A 19,782-nucleotide genomic window follows, 5' to 3' on the forward strand; every position below is an offset into this window, starting at 1 on the left:
AACAAACGGTGCTTTATTGTGGCAAAAAGCAGTGCAGCAAAACAAAACAGTCCTTACTCTAACACACAGTGCACAGAAAGGCCTCCAAAATGCTGCTAGTGTTCCTAGCTCCAGAAACTTCCAACAGCAGACTTATATTCCTGAGACTCTGTCCGTTGTCTCCTCACTCTCTCCATCTGCACATTTGTTTGCTGCCTATTTAAGCATTAGCACCTGATTAATCAGCAGACCTGGTGGACAACTCCACGAGCACCCACCCTGTACTACTCCTGGCCAGCTCCAGACCAGGACTTGACTAATACTACCCTGCATCAGCGAAGTCCAACTACAACCTCTGGAGCTGCTTACGAGAGAAAGCGCCGGAACCATGGAGCAATATACCTCCTATCTATAACACAGGACAAAGTAAGTGGTGTCTCACCACCCACTTTGTCAGACTATCTAATACTTGGATACACCTCTAGCTACTTAATATTGAGGGTACTTCTGGATACCTAATACTAAGGGTCACCTGTAGGTACCTATGACGGGAAAGGGAAGTAAGGGAGAAGTGACAACTAGGCCAGCCAGCACACTTGCAGTGCTGTTTGTTTTGGGTTTCATGGTGGGCAAAGTCTAGGGTACCAGGACATCTGTGCCTATATGCTCCTGTACTGTAAACCCAGGCTTGAGTCCTGCTGATCTCTCTTTGGAATAAGTCGTGTCTGAATCACACATCTGAAACTAGCATGCAGCAAATCCACTCAGACGTCAGTCAAATGTCTGATCTGCATGCTTGTTCCAGGTCTATGCCTAAAAGCATTAGAAGCAGAGAATCAGCAGAACACCCAAACCATCTACATTGTTTAAAGGGTTTCCTTTAAGAATTCCTAACATAAAAACCTCCATATGGAAACACCGCCTTGTTCTTTTACAAAACAATTAATAACTCAGTTCTAAAATATTCAAAAAAAATGACAAAACTGCACTAGATTATGATTAATTATTGCATGATATAATGTAGCACACAGCCTTTCACACTCTGCACAAGAAATCAAGCCCAAAACAAAATAAATATATTGTTGGAACACATAAATAAAATACATATGCAATGCAAAGGGAAATGCAATTTATGTGCAATACAAGCTTTGCTGTGGCATCTAGCCACTCAACACTAATAAATGTTAGTTACAAGTGAGCTCTGCGTAATATGCTGATGGGTGATAATTAATAACAGCGCTAGTGTTTACCACTGTAAAGCTCAAGAGCTCTACGGTCCCATTTTAGCACAGTATGAAAAACTCTACATTCTACATAGTTCTATTGCAAGAGGACCAAAAGTGTCATAGAGATGTAGATAGTAATTCGGAAATGAACAAAGCAGCAACTATGGCAACATCCACTGTTTTTACAAACACTACTCAGTATGATGCTTTAGTTGCTTGGCCACTAAAATATGCTACATTAAAAAAAAAATCTATATATATGTGTGTGAAATGTGATTAACCCTTTCCAATCCACTGTCCTACTTTGATCCCTATCGACACCACATTGCACAACTACACATTAAAGGAAACCTGAGATGTCTATAATGGGGGTATTTATACTTACCTGTGGCTTCCTCCAGCCCCATGAGGTGTGTGGGCTCCATCGCTGTCCTCCCCGGCTGCTGCTTTGTCTTGTAATCCCCCACGTTAATCTGGCCGGCCGCGCTCTTCCGCACATGCACAGCTCGGGCGCGCGCACCTCCGATGCGCTCTCGCACTCGGGAGTGTTCTGCACCTGTGCAGTAGTACTGTGCAAGCACAGAATGCTCCTGGGCACTGGAGTGCGGCGGGGGCCACAGAACATAATGCCTCTGGGCACTGGAGTATGGCAAGAGCCGCAGAACAGAATGCTCCAGGGTACTGGAGTGCGGCGGGGGCCACAGAACAGAATGCCTCTGGGCACTGGAGTATGGCAAGAGCCGCAGAACAGAATGCTCCAGGGTACTGGAGTGCGGCGGGGGCCACAGAACAGAATGCTCCCGGGTACTGTAGTGTGGCGGGGGCCACAGAGCAGAATGTTCCCGGGTACTGGAGTGCGGCGGGGGCCACAGAATAGAACGCTCCACTGGGTACTGGAGTGCGGCGGGAGCCGCAGAATAGAATGCTCCTGGGCACAGGAGTGCAGTGGGGGCCAAAGAACAGAATGCTCCCGGGTACTGGAGTGCGGCGGGAGCCGCAGAACAGAATGCTCCCGGGTACTGGAGTGCGGTGGGGGCCACAGAACATGATGCTGTCGGGTACTGGAGTGTGGCAGGAGCCACAGAACAGAATGCTCCCAGGTACTGGAGTGCGGCGGGGGCCACAGAACAGAATGCTTCCGGGCACTGGAGTGAGGCGGGGGCCACAGAACAGAATGCTCCCGGGTACTGGAGTGCGGCGGGGGCCACAGAATAGAATGCTCCCGGGTACTGGAGTGCGGCGGGGGCCACAGAACAGAATGCTTCCGGGCACTGGAGTGTGGCGGGGGCCACAGAGCAGAATGCTCCCGGGTACTGGAGTGCGGCGGGGGCCACAGAACAGAATGCTCCCGGGGTACTGGAGTGTGGCAGGGGCCACAGAGCAGAATGCTCCACTGGGTACTGGAGTGCGGCGGGGCCACAGAATAGAATGCTCCCGGGTACTGGAGTGTAGCGGGGGCCACAGAGCAGAATGCTCCCGGGTACTGGAGTGCGGCGGGGCCCACAGAATAGAATGCTCCTGGGTACTGGAGTGCGGCGGGGGCCACAGAACAGAATGCTCCCGGGTACTGGAGTGTGGCGGGGGCCACAGAACAGAATGCTCCTGGGTACTGGAGTGCGGCGGGGGCCACAGAACAGAATGCTTTCGGATACTGGAGTGTGGCGGGGGCCACAGAATAGAATGCTCCCGGGCACTGGAGTGCGGCGGGGCCACAGAACAGAATGCTCCCGGGTACTGGAGTGCGGCAGGGGCCACAGAACGGAATGCTCCTGGGCACTGGAGTGCGGCGGGGGCCACAGAGCAGAATGCTCTCGAGCACTGGAGTGCGGCGGGGGCCACAGAACAGAATGCTCCCGGGCACTGGAGTGCGGCGGGGGCCACAGAACAGAATGCTCCCGGGCACTGGAGTGCGGCGGGGGCCACAGAACTGAATGCTCCCGGGTACTGGAGTGTGGTAAGAGACACAGAATAGAATGCTCCCGGGCACTGGAGTGCGGCGGGGGCCACAGAACAGAATGCTCCCGGGCACTGGAGTATGGCAAGAGCTGCAGAACAAAATGCTACTGGGCACAGGAGTGCGGCGGGGGCCACAGAAGTGCACGACTGGCCAGATTACCGGGAGGGATAAAACAATGGGAAGACAATGGAGCGTGTGGAGAAGACGGTGAGGGAGTTCACACACCTCATGGGGCTGAAGGAAGCCCAAGGTAACTAGAAATAACCCATTATAGATGTCTGAGGTACACTTTAAGCCAGTGCACATGACGTCAGCGCTACACCTAGAGACCCCACCAGCACTCTCTGCAACAGCACAGGCCATTGCCCATTGGCCCCCTACACACGCACGCACGCACGCACGCACGCACGCACGCACGCACACACACACACACACACACACACACACACACACACACACACACTGATTGGGTCATTGCTTGAACAGAGGTCTGTGTATCCTTTACACCACAGGTACTAAACTCAAGGCCCACCACACCATTTTATGTGGTCCTCAAGAGATTGAAACATACATGATTATAAGCAGTATATTAAAATAAGGAAGTTGAGAGCACCAACCTGGGCTGTGCAATTATGTACAATAATGTTTGTATCAACTACGGCCTATAGAAATGTCTGACATTTTCATAGGCTGTAGCAGAAGTATGTACATGCACATAGTTGTTTTTTTACTAGTGTACATGTAAATGAGCCTCCTCATCTCCTGTTGTGATTGGTTGTGTAGATCTACAGTTGGCATGTTTTTAAATGTACCAGGCATTTTTAGGATGCCCATCAGAGACCTCTCTCTCCTTGAAGGTTAACAATTTGGCCCACGATTAAGACTGTGTTTCAGGTTTTGGACGCTTATGTGATTGAGTTTGACACCCCTGCTTTACACTATATTTAGGGTTAGTGCAACAGGCTCGAAAATGCACATCTAAAGGGATACCAGGTATACCCTATATATTTCAATCTTTGCAACCCTTGAACTAATCACTCCAGCTACATCTTCCTGCTGGGACTTTAACACAATAACCTGTATCACTAACACCACTAATACTTTGCAATAATGATTGATCTGCTTTGGATTTCATCTATCCTCCACAACTGTGGGGTCCTCTATAAGCCACATACCTTGTGATATTCCACAAGAGCTGTTGTGTATCTCCTGAAGGAATCATTTGGCACAGGCACATCATCCACCTCATCAGTCTGCTTGCTTCCAAATACATTTTCATTCCGCCTAAACAGTGAAAAGCATATGGAACCATATTACAAAACAGCAGTAACCATTTTCTCTGATACCCTAAAAAACACTGATCTAGACAGTGCTCTATGCTCCCTAGTGATCAACTTAATTGGTGTATTCAATATTATGTGTCAGAGGGCAGGATGGAATGCAATGATGAGCCACTCTCCAAACTTTCAGTTGTTAACTTTTCCAACGGATAATTCTTTCATTGTCTATTTTTCATTTTGTGCACTTTATGAGAAAATGTTACAGTAGCACCAGAATCTCATTCTTTCTTGTGAAGATGGAAAGTTATTATAGCTTCCTGCTAAATTTGCCAGTACATAGTCTAGTGTTTCCATCACAAACATGAATCCTCAGGTCACCCCAAAGCACCTAAATGTTTGTGTTGGAAAAAGCGCAGACAAAGTTCAGCAAAGCCCTCGCTGCACAAAAGCATCTCTGTGGATAGAAAAGCGATTGGCTCATAGCTGATCAATCTGGCCATGTGTTATTGCTGCCACCACAGACATTAGATTGCAGAATTAGGTCAGGTGACTTTAATCTCATAAACCAAAAAAAAGAAAAATGCAAGTTATGGACAGGGATTAATATAATGGCAAACAACTATAACTACTGAGTATTATTAATCATACAAAGACAGCATTACACATCATGGATGCCCCTTTGAGAATCCAAAACACATGTCCAGCCTAAAATGCAGGCAAGGGCACCAGTCTCCAGAACATCAGCTGAGAGAGTTAGCCAGAAACGATATACCTTTTTAAAGGTTTTAATGTTTTTATTTTAAGGAATCTTTTTTTCTCTATCTATTGTCTCCTGGTATACGTTGACATCTGATTGAGGGTAGGTGTAATGACATATTTTTGTACATATTATATATTTTTTAACAGATATTTGTAATTTGTGTGAGGAAGCAGCTTTTGGCCGTGAAACACGTGTCAGGCATCTTGGTTCTGTGAATTGGATTCCTTTGTAACTTGTCTTAATTTCACGAATGCATTTGAGGAGAAGTTGTACTTAAAGGGACACTTAAGCCAGAAAAAAAAAAAGTTTTACTCACCTGGGGCTTCTACCAGCCCGTCAGGACTGGCCACGCGTAGCTTTCTCCGCATTCCCGACTGTAATTAGCACTATTGCGGACCGCAACGCATACAAAGATACGCGTTGCCGCATTACCTACGTGTAGATATGCAGAAACGCGTATTTTTGTACGCGTTGCGGCCCGCAATAGCGCTAATTACAGTCGGTAATGCGGAGAAAGCTACGTGGCCAGTCTTGATGGGCCTGTCGGCAAAAACGAAACTAGCTGGCAGTGGGGGACCAGAGGATTAGTGAGTGGCTTCGAGGGCACAGGACTGCTGCAGGGGGCTGGTAGAAGGCCCCGGGTGAGTAAAACTCTTTTTTTTCTGGCTTAAGTGTCCCTTTAAGGAAGATAAAGACTGATGTTGTTCCTTTAAAAAAAACATACGTCTTTGGACTGTTTCATATATTTTCATTGCGTGGTGTTTTGGGGTGGAACCATACTAGTACCATTTTTATTCTATGTTATTGGTATTATTAATCATACAAAGAAAGCATTACACATCATGGGTGCCCCTTTGAGAATTTGAGAATCCAAAACACAAGTCCAGCCTAAAAGGCAGGCAAGGGCACCAGTCTCCAGAACATCAGATGAGGGAGATAGCCAGAAAGGATAGACCTCTTTAAATGTTTTCATTTTTTTTTATTATTTAAAGGAAGATGGCAGTGTGCTCCCTGGACTCCCTGTTCATCAAGCAGCTCTGGACTTCACCTCCCCATTAATTACTGCTAGTGAAGCTGGTGGCTGCTGGTGAAAGAGTGAGAAAAGATGTTCAGTGTGTGTGTGTGTGTGTGTGTGTGTGTGTGTGTGTGTGTGTGTGTGTGTGTGTGTGTGTGTGTGTGTGTGTGTGTGTGTGTGTGTGTGTGTGTGTGTGTGTGTGTGTGTGTGTGTGTGTGTGTGTGTGTGTGTGTGTGTGTGTGTGTGTGTGTGTGTGTGTGTGTGTGTGTGTGCGCGCGCGTGCGTGCACTAGTGGTCCTGTAGGAGGACAGGTGGGAAATTTAGTTGCGCTGGGAGGTAGGAGGTTTACATTTAGGTTGTTGCTGTTAGTTCTCATGAAATAAAAGCTCTCCTTTATACTCACTCTATCACAAACTAACGTTACTGGACCAGGAATTTTGTTTTTAGCATGAGTTTCAAATCAGATTGCAAGCAAACAAAACACTCTACCACAAAAACATTATTATGCATGCGCAAAATCCATAGATACAAGAAAAGTTTAGTATATCAGTCAAATTATTATTCTCAGAAAGTTGTTGAGAAAGGAAAGTTCTAATTAGTCTAGGGTGTCAACATCTAACAGCCATACAAAGATTCCTGTTGAAACCTCATCAGGGGGTTAGTGGTGACACATGGAGGGAGAGCCCCGTGGGGGATACTGACAGAGGAAGAGATAGACAGCCATAGGTGGGGGAAGAGGGTTGTTAGTAACAGAGGGAGAGACAGCCACATGAAAGGAGGAAGGGGGGCTGTAAGCGAAAGAGGGAAAGACAGCCACATGGTGGGTGGTGACATAGGGTAAACGTAACACAAGAAGTAAGACATAGCAACATGGGATGGTTGATGTAGAGAAACATATGGAAAAGAGCCTAGAGGATAATGCAGCCCTGACTGTAATGCGGCTGCTTGGGCCATAGGGGATATGGGGCCCATGCGCAACTGCACAGCCTGCACAAGCATATGTCTACACCTGCCAGCAGTATTGTATACATTATTATATCAACTTTACTAAACTTTTGCGCATTATTATACTGTATATCCAGCAGTGTGTGAACAGAAAGGAACCTTTAAAGCATCTTTATACTCAAGACAGATAAAAAAGCAGCCTAAAGTACAGCTGGGAAAGTAAGACCTCAGGTAGGGAACACACTTGACTTTCAGTTTTCCGCGCGCGTTTTTCTGCATACTTTTTCTGCACACCAAGTGTGTTTCCATGCAGGAAAACGCGCACGTTTTTTCACAGCAGCTGATGTAATTGATAGAGAAAACTGCCAAAATGTGCAGAGTCATCATGCAGAATGTCAGTTTTTATTCTGCGTGCGAACAACACAGTAAGTGTGCACTAGCACATTGATTAACATGAGTTCTCAGTTGTTCTGTGCAGAAAACGCGTACGAAAACTGTCAAGTGTGTTCCCTGCCTCACTCTCCCATTATATGTGTAGGTCTCGGAGGAGAGAACCAGCTCAATGATGACAAGCAGAGGGCTGCATAGCTGTTTGTAGAGTATAAACTTTGGCAGCCATAGTAGCCAATTAGGTATTATAATTTATTTTTCCTAATGCATGTTAGTGAATGAAAGGAGCATCGGCTAGATGTTCTAGGTAAAAAAAAGCCACTCTTTTTCACTTCATCTTTCTTAAAGATAACCTAAAGTCAAAAAAAAAAAATGAGATAAACTCACCTGGGGCTTCCCTCAGCCCCCTGCAGCCGATCGGTGCCCTCGCAGCTCCGGTCCGATGCCTCTGGACCCGCTGGCGAACACTTCCGGTTTCGCCGTCACCGGCCGACAGGCATGGGAACGCGAGTGATTGTTTGCGTTCCCAGCCTGTATATTGCCCCCTATGCTGCTATTTCGGCCAGGAGGTCGCAATAGCAGCATAGGGGGCGATATACAGGCTGGGAACGCGAACAATCACTCGCGTTCCCATGCCTGTCGGCCGGTGACGGCGAAACCGGAAGTCATCGACGGCGGGTCCAGAGGCATCGGACCGGAGCTGCGAGGGCACCGATCGGCTGCAGGGGGCTGAGGGAAGCCCCAGGTGAGTTCATCTCATTTTTTTTTTTTGCCTTTAGGTTCACTTTAAGCTGTGTCTGGAAGTGATTTTTTGGGATCATCACAAGTGACAATCTAGTATAAGTACAGCTGTCCTCTAAAGTCATAAGATTCCTCCACAGCAATTAACCAAGTTAAATAATAATCAGCCAAGCATCATTGATCCTTCCACTGCATCTCTCAATGGGATACCTCTTGTTTATTCCTCTTCCCTTTCCCTCTCCATACAACAGAAGATGCTACTCAGTACTCAGCAGGGTGTCCTAGTTGGAGCAGCTAATGGTAGCGTGACCAAAAATGGACGCACACTAAATAGCAGGCACCTGGGCCACCCGCTATGGGAACTGCGGCTATAAAGAGCGGGCGCGAAGCGTCCACTATTATTAGCCGCAGTTCCAACAGTGTGCAGCCCCAATACCCACTATTTAGCAGGTGACCATTTTTAGCTGTGGGGGAACATTTAAGGTTGGGTGCAGGGGATATTAGTTGCCCCGAGGGGAGGGGGCTATCAATTGCCCGGGGCGCAGATTATTAGTTGCCCACTGGGGGGGGGGGGTTCTGTGTGAGAGTCGGGAAAGGTTAGGTCATAGTGAAATATTGGAAAATATTACTGATATTTCACTATATCAGTTAGGTTGAATAATACTAGTAAATTTACTAATATTATACAACCACTATAAAATGCTCCCATAAGCATTTTTCCCCCCGATTACGCACATGCCCAAATTAGCGTTTTAAAATGTACGCGTCCCAGTGGTTATTTTACAAAGAACATTAGTAAAATATTACTAAAATGATCATTCTGGGTGACAAATCTGCAACATCTGTTAGGGACTTAAGACCGATTGTCTCCAAAACTTGAAAAGTATGCCCTCATTGTGGGGCAGGAGAGGGGGTGGGCAGATTTTTATCTATGATGTTTCCTTCAATCTATAAAGAGATCAAGTATTCTGTCATCTTGACCCATCAGGAAAATCTCAGTGGCATCCACAGTCTGGCTTTAGTTTGCACCGTATTTCACTGAATAAAAATAGAATTACATTACAAATTAATACCCTGCAATAGTTGTGCAGGTGGAAACAAAATCAATAAGCAGGTGGTTGTCAACATTTCACTCTCTTTGTACTAGTGAGAGATGACAGTTTATTGATTCAAATCTATTTCGCTACTTCAATTTAGAAATCAATTTCACAAAGTGAAAGCAAGATGCATCGCCCTAAGAAACTTTTTTTTAAAAAAAACAAAAATACATATTATATGTAACACTCTACTTTAAGTAAATAATCATTTAATGCAAGGTAGACATAAAAATATAAACTCATTTCCTATTACTATATGAATATATTAATGTTTGAAGAAATAATTTCTAGAATGTCATAATGTCATCTCAAGCTGTACATTCATTTCATTTTCTTAGTGTTTTGAAAGCTGCCCTACATTAAAGGCTATTCAATTTTGCTTTCATTGGATATCATTTTAATTCCAAGTTACATTAGCTATTGCAGTTCATTCTTAAATACATTGATTCTCTTGTTTATAAAAATCTGTTGTTCGCCCTTAAAAGTGTTAGTGCGCTTACAGTAAGTGTGTCTAAAGGGGGCCATACACTGGTCGATTTGCCATCAGATCGACCAACAGATAGATCCCTCTCTGATCGAATCTGATCAGAGAGGGATCGTATGGCTGCCTTTACTGCAAACAGACTGTGAATCGATTCACTATCTGTGAAGCTGCAAACAGTAGAGAGCGCTCTACTGTTTAAACTTCCTGCCAGGACAGGAAGTGAAGCCAGCCGGAACCCGGAGCCCAGCGGAGACCAGGGGACTCACGCTGGCGGAGCAGGTAATGTATTGCCGCTAGCGTCGGTCGTCGGGCATTCGAACGCCGCTATCGACGCACTCCCGACCCGCCGGCGATCGAGCAAAATCTTCCGCACGTACGGCTTGACGGGAACGATTGATTTCGGATGGAAATCTATCGTTCTGTCAGTGTTTGCGCAACGATTTCACAGCAGATTCTATCACAGTGATCGAATCTGATGTACATTGGCGGGAAAATCGTTAGGTGTATGGGCCCCTTAAATTGTCTTAAACCTGTACACTAATCTATAATGCAATATACATACATAAAATGTGCATATAAGGTGTCCCACTGCTTTGTGTTGGAAATAGGCCCTTTGCAATCCTTACTAATCCTATGGAGATGTTATCAGCACTTCAGCAAATATGAAGCACTTGATATCCACTAGTCCTTTTAGCAGTGCAAAAACACAAATAATGTGGTTTTTCTTTAAACAAATTTTAACACAAAGCTAAAATCCTTTTAAGGACCACAAGAACGAAAAACTGTAGTACACTTCTCCCAAAGTAATATTCACTATAAATTACTTTTCTCCTATGTTGCTGTCACTTATAGTAGGCAGTAAAAAATCGGGTATGTGTGACAGGTTTGGGCTCTCTTGCATGAACTACACATTTGAGGTCTCCCCAGAGTGGCACAATGATATTGATATTGAGGTCAGGAGACTGAGATGGCCACTCCAGAACCTGACATGACAGGTCAACTTGGCCTTGTGTCTTGGATCATTGTCATGTTGGAATGTCCAAGTACGTCCCATGCTCAGCTTCCTGGATGATGAATGCAAATGTTCCTCCAGTATTTTTTGATAACTTACTGCATTCCTATTGCCATCAATTCTAAACTAATTTCCTGTGCCTTTGTAGCTCACACAACCCTGAAACATCAGCGATCCACCACCATGTTACACAGTAGGAATGGTGTACATCACAGGCCCTGTTGACTCTTCTTCAAAGTTTATGGATGAGGTTGAATTTTAGTCTCATTACTCTACATGACTTTGTGCCAGGAGGTTGGAGGCTTGTCTCTTATTTTAACCAGTTCACCCCCAAGGGTTTTTATCCTAACGGACCAGAGCAATTTTCAGTTGTCAGCGCTCCTCCCTTTTATTCCCTAATAACTTTATTACTACTTATCACAAGAAAATGATCTATACCTCGTTTTTTTCGCCACCAATTAGGCTTTCTGTGGATAGTACATTTTGCTAAGAATTTTTTTATTCTAAATGCATTTTAATGAGAAAAACAGAAAAAAAAAGAAAAAAAATCATTATTTCTCAGTGTTCAGCCTTTATAGTTTTAAAATTAAACATTCTCCTGTGGATAAAACAAACACGTTTTATTTGCCCAGTGGTCCCGATAATTAAACCGTTTAGATTATGTCCCTACCACAATGTATGGCGACAGTATATTATTTTGAAATATAAGTGGTTATTTTTCTGTTTGTTCTGGCCATAACTACAAGCCCCTATGTAATAAATTAAAATTAATTTTCCCCCATAAAATATAGAATAAAAAAAGCTGAGTCCCTAAGGCAACTATTTATTTATTTTTTTTAAGCTGATTTTTTTTTTTACAAGTGTTTTTTTTGGGGGGGAGGGTTGGAAGTGTAATTTTATTAATGATGTGTATATACTTGAAAATGTATGTATTTTGTAAGTGTAATATACTTTTTGGCCACAAGATGGCGCTGGTGAACACTCATAGGACGTGTTCACTTTTTTTTTTTTTTTTTTGCACACTTTATTAAACTGTTACATTTCCTGTTTATGTGAATGGACGTAGCCGCTGTTCGCGGTCACGTCCATTCACTCCAGGCACTGCGATTGGGTAGAGGACTGTTCAGTCCTCTTCCCCAATCGCCCAGCACGGGATCCCGACGGTAATGGCGGCGGTAGCGGCGGACACACGGCGGTAGCAGCGGCGGGAATGCGCGACGTATTAAAACGTCATGTTGCTGTTAATAGAGGTAAGCATGACGTTTTAATACGTTAGGATGGCGGTAAATGGTTAAGGGGGATACTTTGTAGCATTTGCATATTAATAGCTTTGTTCTGGTAACTTCCCCATGCAGCCCATTTTTCTTCAAATGCCTTCTTATTGTGCATCTTGAAACTTCCACACCACAATTTTTCAGATAGTCCTGTATTTTACCTAAAGTTATTTGTGGGTTTTTCCTTGCATCACGAACAATTTTTCTGGCAGTGGCGGCTGAAACTTTAGTTGGTCTACCTGACTGTGGTTTGTATTTTTCACTTAGAGTTTGAACACTAGTGATTAAAAGGTATTATTTTTTACAAAACTTTGTTTTTTTCTACCTATATAACACTAGTGATTGGCATTCTCAATTCTTTGGTTATTTTCTTATATCCTCTGTTTTATAAAGTTCAACTAACTTTTCCCACAGATCCTTTGACATTTCTTTTTCTTCCCTCATGACTTAGAATCTAAAAAAAAATTAGTGCAGCACTGGATGAAAGATGTAGGGGTCTGTCAAGAGTCCAGAATCTCATTGATCCTTTATACACAACCACTAATTACAAGCAAACATATCACAGGTGAAGATGATTACCTTTAAGAGCCTTTCAAACCTGTTTGTGTCAAGTTGTGTGCATGTTATCAGGCCAAATCACCAGGGTATGTAAACTATTGATCAGGGTCAGAGTAGTTTGTGTAGTCATTATGATTTAAAAAACGTTAACACAGCTGTTTGACAATAAATGGCTGCAGCCAACCACTAATCCTGAGTGAAAAAAAATATGTTTGTGTCATCATTCATAAGCTATGGTTGAGAAATATATATATATATATATACATACACACACACACACACACACACACACACACACACACACACACACACACGCTATAGATATAAACCCATTCCAGTAGGTTCCCACATTTTTGGTTATATAAAAGGCTGAGTGTTGGTGTCACATTATCCAGGTTATAACTGAGAGTATAGAGCCAAAAAACGAGCCCTATGCCACCTAGCTATTCAACCCCATTGGCTCTGAGGTAGCAACCGACAGCAAAAATGAACTGATGTGTTTCCAAGTACCTTTGTACCAAATCCTAGTTCCGGTACCTTTCCATATACAGCATGATTAAGCACAGGTATGAAAGCAATACAGTGTGTTCCTTCCTTTCCCATATTGGGATGTAACATCTAATCATTCTTGCTATCTTACTCAATTGTTTTATTTCCCCCCCACTTTAGCCACTGCAATTTCTCAATTACTAATGCCCATAAACCTGTGAATCATTCATCACAAGACACCACTGAACTGAGTACTGAATTATTTACACACAAATCAAAGACATATTCTGTACCACATGTATTGTGCCATCACTTTATGCTATAGCATCTGCTACATATTCAAGCATTCTCCAATCTCCCAGCTGGATTCACATTTCTGAAACAATAACTAGCTGGCTCCTGCATTCTTAAAGGGAACACATAGTGGTTTGAGCATATTTATTTTATTCATGTATGGTTTTGAGTACTGAACAATAAAATTTTCACAAAATGCTCCAATTTTTGTGCTGGTTCATCTTCACCTGGTGATGTTTTGTTGCCAGAGTATGGCTTTTCTGTTGCAGTCCACAAATCACTAACACAAGAAGAGCATAGACCCCATGCTTGGGATACTGATATCTCTACTTTCACAGTGCCACAATATGTTGAGTCAGACAATATAATCATATTGCAAAGACTATGCAGTTACATTCACATCAGAGTTTATAGTAGTGGTGTGCAGTGAAATTCATTGAAAAAAACAAGAGGAATGCTGTGCGGTACAGGATAACATGCATGTTTACAGTTTTAGGAAGCATATTTTTTATGTACTCATCACATGTGTGCAGCAGACAAGGTATGCAACGTAACCACTGCCCCAGTGTAAAATTACCCCAATACTGACACATCGTGCTTTGCACTGCATGTGCATTAGCAATGTGATGCGGCAAAATCAGTTAGAATAATGCAAAGCATGCTGCGTGGTATTTGACAACGTGTGCGTTTACAGTTTCAGTGAAGTATACTTTTTATGTGTTGTATGCTTCACTGTAAGTGTTGCTTCACATGTGTAACACAAAATGTGACTTTTACCCTTGCATTGCATAGCAATTCTGTCATTACAGGACATGCAACAAAATGCCCAATTATGAAACAATGTTAGACTTATCATTGTCTAAAGCCTTATACACACAATAGAGGAAACTTGGCTGCAGTGGCTGATACTGACATCCTCATGAGTACAGCGGCCCTTGATGCCACCCGATACAGATCGATTCAGCCAATCACTAGCTTGCCATTCAAAATAGTAGGTTGATTTTATAAGGGTACTGCAGTTTATTATATATACACCATATTTTTTGGCATATAAGATGCACTTTTTCTTCCCCAAAACTGGGAGGGGGGGGGGGGGAGTTGGTACGTTTTATGCTCAAAAGATACGGAATAAAGTGTAGCAGATTGCGCAGGGGAGGTCTTAACTGATCCTGCCACCGTGCTCCTCTCCCCTTCGCTCCAGTCCTGCTATCAGACGCACTCCACTTCTCTTCCTGCTGCTGCCAATATCCAAGTACACTGTGGTCACCTGCTGCTATACAGCTCTGCCAGGTCCTCCGTACTGCTGGTGGTGTACATCCTGATTACTGTACTGTAACTCCAGCAGTGCACATGCACCAGGGTCATGCTTACAGTTACAGAACGGTAATCATGATGTACAGTACCAGGAGTACAGAGGAACCAGCAGAGATGTATAGTGGCAGATGGCCGCAGTGTACCTGGATATCGGCAGCTGTACGAGGATAAAAGGAGCGCGTCTGACAGCAGGACTGGAGCGAGGGGGTTGCGACAGGATCAGGTTATAGCTGAAAATGTAGTGCAGTGTAGTATAGTGTAGTGTAGGGTTAGTGAATTACAGTGTAGTGTAGTACAGTGTATAATGTAGTGCAGTGTTAGTGTAGTGTAGTGCAATGTAACTGGTGGGTGCAGCAGGGGGTATTGCAGTGTAGCTGTGCAGTGTAGCTTAGATAGAGTTGCTTAGAGACAGTAATAGGGGATAAAAGGTCCATAAGATGCCCCTGCACTACAGACACACAAGGTTTAGTATTTTGTTTTCCCTGATTTTTGCCCTCTAAACTTAGGTGCATCTTAACCCTCCTGGCGGTTTGCAAAAAAATCGCCAGGGGGCAGCAAATCTTTTTTTTTAAATTTTTTTTTTTTTTTTTCATGTAGCGAGACAAAGTCTCGCTACATGATAGCCGCTGCTCAGCGGCATCCCCCCAGCCCCTCCGATCGCCGCCGGCGATCGGAGATCCGGAGATCCCGTTCAAAGAACGGGATCTCCTGGAGGGCTTCCCCCGTCGCCATGGCGACGGGCGGGATGACGTCACCGACGTCATCGACGTCGTGACGTCAGAGGGGACTCCGATCTGCCCCATAGCGCTGCCTGGCAGTGATTGGCCAGGCAGCGCACGGGGCCCAGCGGGGCCTGAGCGGTGCCTTCCGGCGGCATAGCCCGAACTCAGTTCGGGCTTACCGCCAGGAAGGTTAAAGCCTGGAGCGTCTTATATGTTGAAAAATAGTACTACTATATTCAACATTCCGGAGAATGAGTAACAATTTATGGCTCTTCCATTTCCAGCACAAATTATAGATGACTGTGCTCTCAAGTCACAATCCAACCTGATTGCAAAGTCCAGATTGTTTTGTGAATCATGCAGTAGTAGGACTATACCTGGGGTGCATTTCTTTCAAAACTTTACGAGTATTATTTACTTAAGGAGACATTCAGTTAAAAGCTAATCATTTATTATTGAAAAACATAATTTAAAACTAATAGAAAAAAAGAGTTTAGAATTTTTAAGTCTGCAGTCAAGTATGATGTTCACTTGCCAACATAGCAGTGTACACTATTGGTGAATCACACACCTAAACAAACTCCACACAGCCAAATCTGTTCTCTTAGCAGTAGATGGCGAGGGTGATTGAACACCCTAAAAAGAAAAAGCACAGAGACAATGGGAGCCCCAATAGTGTAATATGTCACAGAAATGTAAAACTTATGGTGGAAGGAAAGATTGGTACTCACAAAGATAGGTTGCAATCAGGGCAACCAAAGACAAGAAGCAGGTAGAGATGTATACACCTGACTGCACTTGGGGGTCCAAGGAAACTGGATGCTGGTTGCACTCTTCAGTTAAAAACAATTAGTGGTCCTAGTGGCGGCTAAGCCCCAGAAGGCCAAAGGAAACACCCCTCCAAAGGAGGGTGGATAAGCACAAAGGAGGAGAATAAGTGCCCAATGATATGATATGATAAAACTGAGTTAAAACTAATAAAATTTAAAAAAAATGAGGTGGCTTACCTCAAGGCCCAAGGCTTGAATTTTGGCTGCAAGCACCCGTTGGCACTTTATTCATCCCGAGGAGGTGGGCACAGACCCACGAAACGTGTGGCCAGTGCATAGTAAGATACATTTGTCATATGAGTTTGTCTTCATTGAGGTAAGCCACCTCGTTTTTTTTCTCTTAGCAGTGTCTGAAAAATGAATCTGCAGACACATCCAGTTATCGCTTTCAGTTTAAGTGCCCAGTGCCTGTCTCAGCTGTTTTTTTAGGTTAGATTATTTAAAAGCAATGAATTTAAAATAAGTTCTCTTCTTTGGATGCTCAGAGTGAAATAAGTAAAATGTCACTGCATGTCTCCTTTAGTAAACACCCTGTGTTTCCTTTATAGAGATGGTCGATGAGATGCACATAATTCTGGCTTGCATGTTAATTGTAAGCATTATGGAATTGGGTCAATCAAATGCACTTCCTGTTGATTTTAATTGGTCCAGTTCAACCCTACATACAATTTGCATTAAATTTGCCTGCAAAACAGAACTGTTAGCATCTCGTTGACCATTCCTTAGTATACAAACTTACAACTGCATTTGTGTAGGTGTGTACATACACACACTACATAACTAGTTAAATCACTGATCACCCATTAGCTTAAACCACTGGTCAATATTGCACCTTCCCTAAATACACCTGCACAGCAAAGACCCTACATAGCAGAACGTTGTGTAATCCAGCACAGATTATTGATCTGATTTTTGGTTTTTTTGTTCTGATTTATTTAGAGCAGAAAGTGCTCTTTAGTGTTTGACCATTTGCCAAACTTTTATATTGCGAAGATTAAACTGAAATCGGAGGGTTTGCCCATGATAGAGCTGTGAAAGTTTCCAATGGGTCTATTCATCAGTCTTACCAGAGAACAGAATCTGAAGCCATTATCTCAGAAGAGCTATGTACTACACACCAATGGATTATGGAAGCGTCTGACATATTACCCAGCTGAAAGATTTATTAGCGCCAGAATGGTGAGTGCAGTCACAAGAACTCATCTTGGATACCAAGCTCAAAATAGAAGAACGTTTCTGCACAAGATCGTAAAGTATCAGTTAACAAAGTGGGGAATTCTTTCTTTTCTTTCTGTTTGCAGTGGAAGATTAGCAGCAAGATTTAAAGACCAAACAGTGAGGTGCCAGAATCTCTTTTCAACACGCTGAAGCAAGCTGCGAAGCATGAGGTTCTATATAACAAAACTAAGAGGACCTCATGAACCAAAGTGTCAGCGCTACTTTTTTTTCTCCAATATCAATAAGACTCTTTCATATTCCATATTTTTTGTATCAAAAATCAGACTGGTGTATGTGGATAAGTAAGAGCACTCTTAGCAATGACTAAAAGATAAAGCAGGGCAGATTTGGGTTTAAAATATTTTTTATATGAAGGGATGGTGACACAGCGTAAAGCCAATGAATTTCAACTTTTGTGACATTTACAAGTTCCTGTAAGTCAACAAGCACAAAAAGACTGGAAGGTTTTTTTCTTGTGTGTTTTGTAATCTGAACGTGGATTAAAGAGGCTAAAGGTTTGGCTCAGAACTTAAAATAATAACTCAGAATATTGGAATAGGTATTGCACATCTTTACTAAATCTTGAAATTTGCTTGGTTTGATTGTTCTATGAAATAATCTCTAAATCCAATATAAATAGTTCTTATTTTACAAGCATCCTCTGTATTGCTCTCCATGTTCCCTTTAAGTTCCTACCACTATTATAGTTCCTCTAGAAATCCACATTTGAGATGAATTGTATTCCTTGAAGCAAGTCTGTAGCGGTACTAAAAATACTGTATCTGTACTGAAGAAGCACTCATTTAGCTACAAGGGCTGCAGCCGATGTTACAACTTCTGTCTGAATTTTATTACCACTTCTGGCAATTAAGTTAACTACATTTACACATTTGGGCCACCCTGCCATTCAAAACCCCCCAAAACTTAAGTCCCTACAGCCACACCAATGTGTCTACACTACGAAATGTCTGGTTTACCTAAAGTGTATGAAACGCACAAAAATTATTCTTATCTAAGAAGAGGGAAGCCACGGGATCCCATAGAGGTTTTACCGCTGTCCTCTGGTGGTCCTCTGTTGCTGAATGCAGACCCCCTGAAGATCACCAACAAGGGCTTGCTGTAATGCTTCTCTTCAGGCATGAGCATGGTTTTACTGTGCCTGAGCAAATAGGCAGCCTCTGCACTGTAAGCTGTAGCTGCTTGTGTATGAGCTGCTACATGCTACTGTGCAGCTGCAGCCATGCTTGGGCCAGAAAAAGAGTGCAACACCAATGTTCCAGAACAGTGGCAGTTGCGGAGGTACGGAGGACAGCGTGGGAAGCCTCTGCAGGATCCAGTGGCTTCTTTCTCCTCAGGTAAGTATTTACTTTTTGAGATTTGTAACACCTCTAGTTTTCTTCAAACCTAGCACAGTATGTATAGTGCAAACACACTGCAGGACAGTATAGAGTACATGAAGAAGATTTTGTGCAAGAATGTCCATTACTCACTATCACTAGTCTGATCATAAGCTTGGCCCACCTGCACACTGATCTGTTCTACACACCAGAACTAAAACCTATTTGTCTTTTCACTGCTTAAAGCGGATCCGAGATGATAAACTAACTATAAAAAGTAACTTGTCTATATATCTTATCTAAAGTTTAGATAGTTTACACAGCAAATATAGCTGAAAACAGCTTTAAAGAGACTCCGTAACAAAAATTGCATCCTGTTTTTTATCATCCTACAAGTTCCAAAAGCTATTCTAATGTGTTCTGGCTTACTGCAGCACTTTATACTATCACTGTCTCTGTAATAAATCAATGTATCTTTCCCCTGTCAGACTTGTCGGCCTGTGTCTGGAAGGCTGCCAAGTTCTTCAGTGTTGTGGTTCTGCTATGAACTCCTCCTTCCAGGCCCCTCTATCACACTGCCTGTGCATTATTTATTTAGGGCAGCTTCTCTCTTCTCTCTTATCTTTTACAAGCTGGATAAATCGTCCTCTGAGCTGGCTGGGCTTTCACATACTGAAGAATTACAGACAAGGGCAAAGCTGTTTGCAGGAAGAAAAGAGCAGCCTGAAACTTCAGTGCATGAGAACAGGGGGAAAGAAACACACAAATTATCTCTTGAGATTCAAAAGGAATGCTGTATACAGCCTGCTTGTGTATGGATGTATTTTCTATGTGTGGACATACTGTACATCAACCTACTT

General features: G+C 43.3%; 1 protein-coding gene across 1 annotated transcript in view; it reads right to left on the reverse strand.

Annotated features, from left to right (window-relative positions):
* The window catches only part of CFAP54 (cilia and flagella associated protein 54), a 528,182-nt gene that overhangs the window by 274,514 nt on the left and 233,886 nt on the right, over positions 1 to 19,782 (reverse strand). Inside the window, exon 34 of the mRNA XM_068273664.1 lies at positions 4,338 to 4,446. Within this exon, the coding sequence (XP_068129765.1) occupies positions 4,338 to 4,446 (109 nt within the window). The remainder of the gene's footprint in view (positions 1 to 4,337; positions 4,447 to 19,782) is intronic.

The sequence above is a fragment of the Hyperolius riggenbachi genome, chromosome 3 (assembly GCF_040937935.1).
Source record: "Hyperolius riggenbachi isolate aHypRig1 chromosome 3, aHypRig1.pri, whole genome shotgun sequence".
NCBI lineage: Eukaryota > Metazoa > Chordata > Amphibia > Anura > Hyperoliidae > Hyperolius > Hyperolius riggenbachi.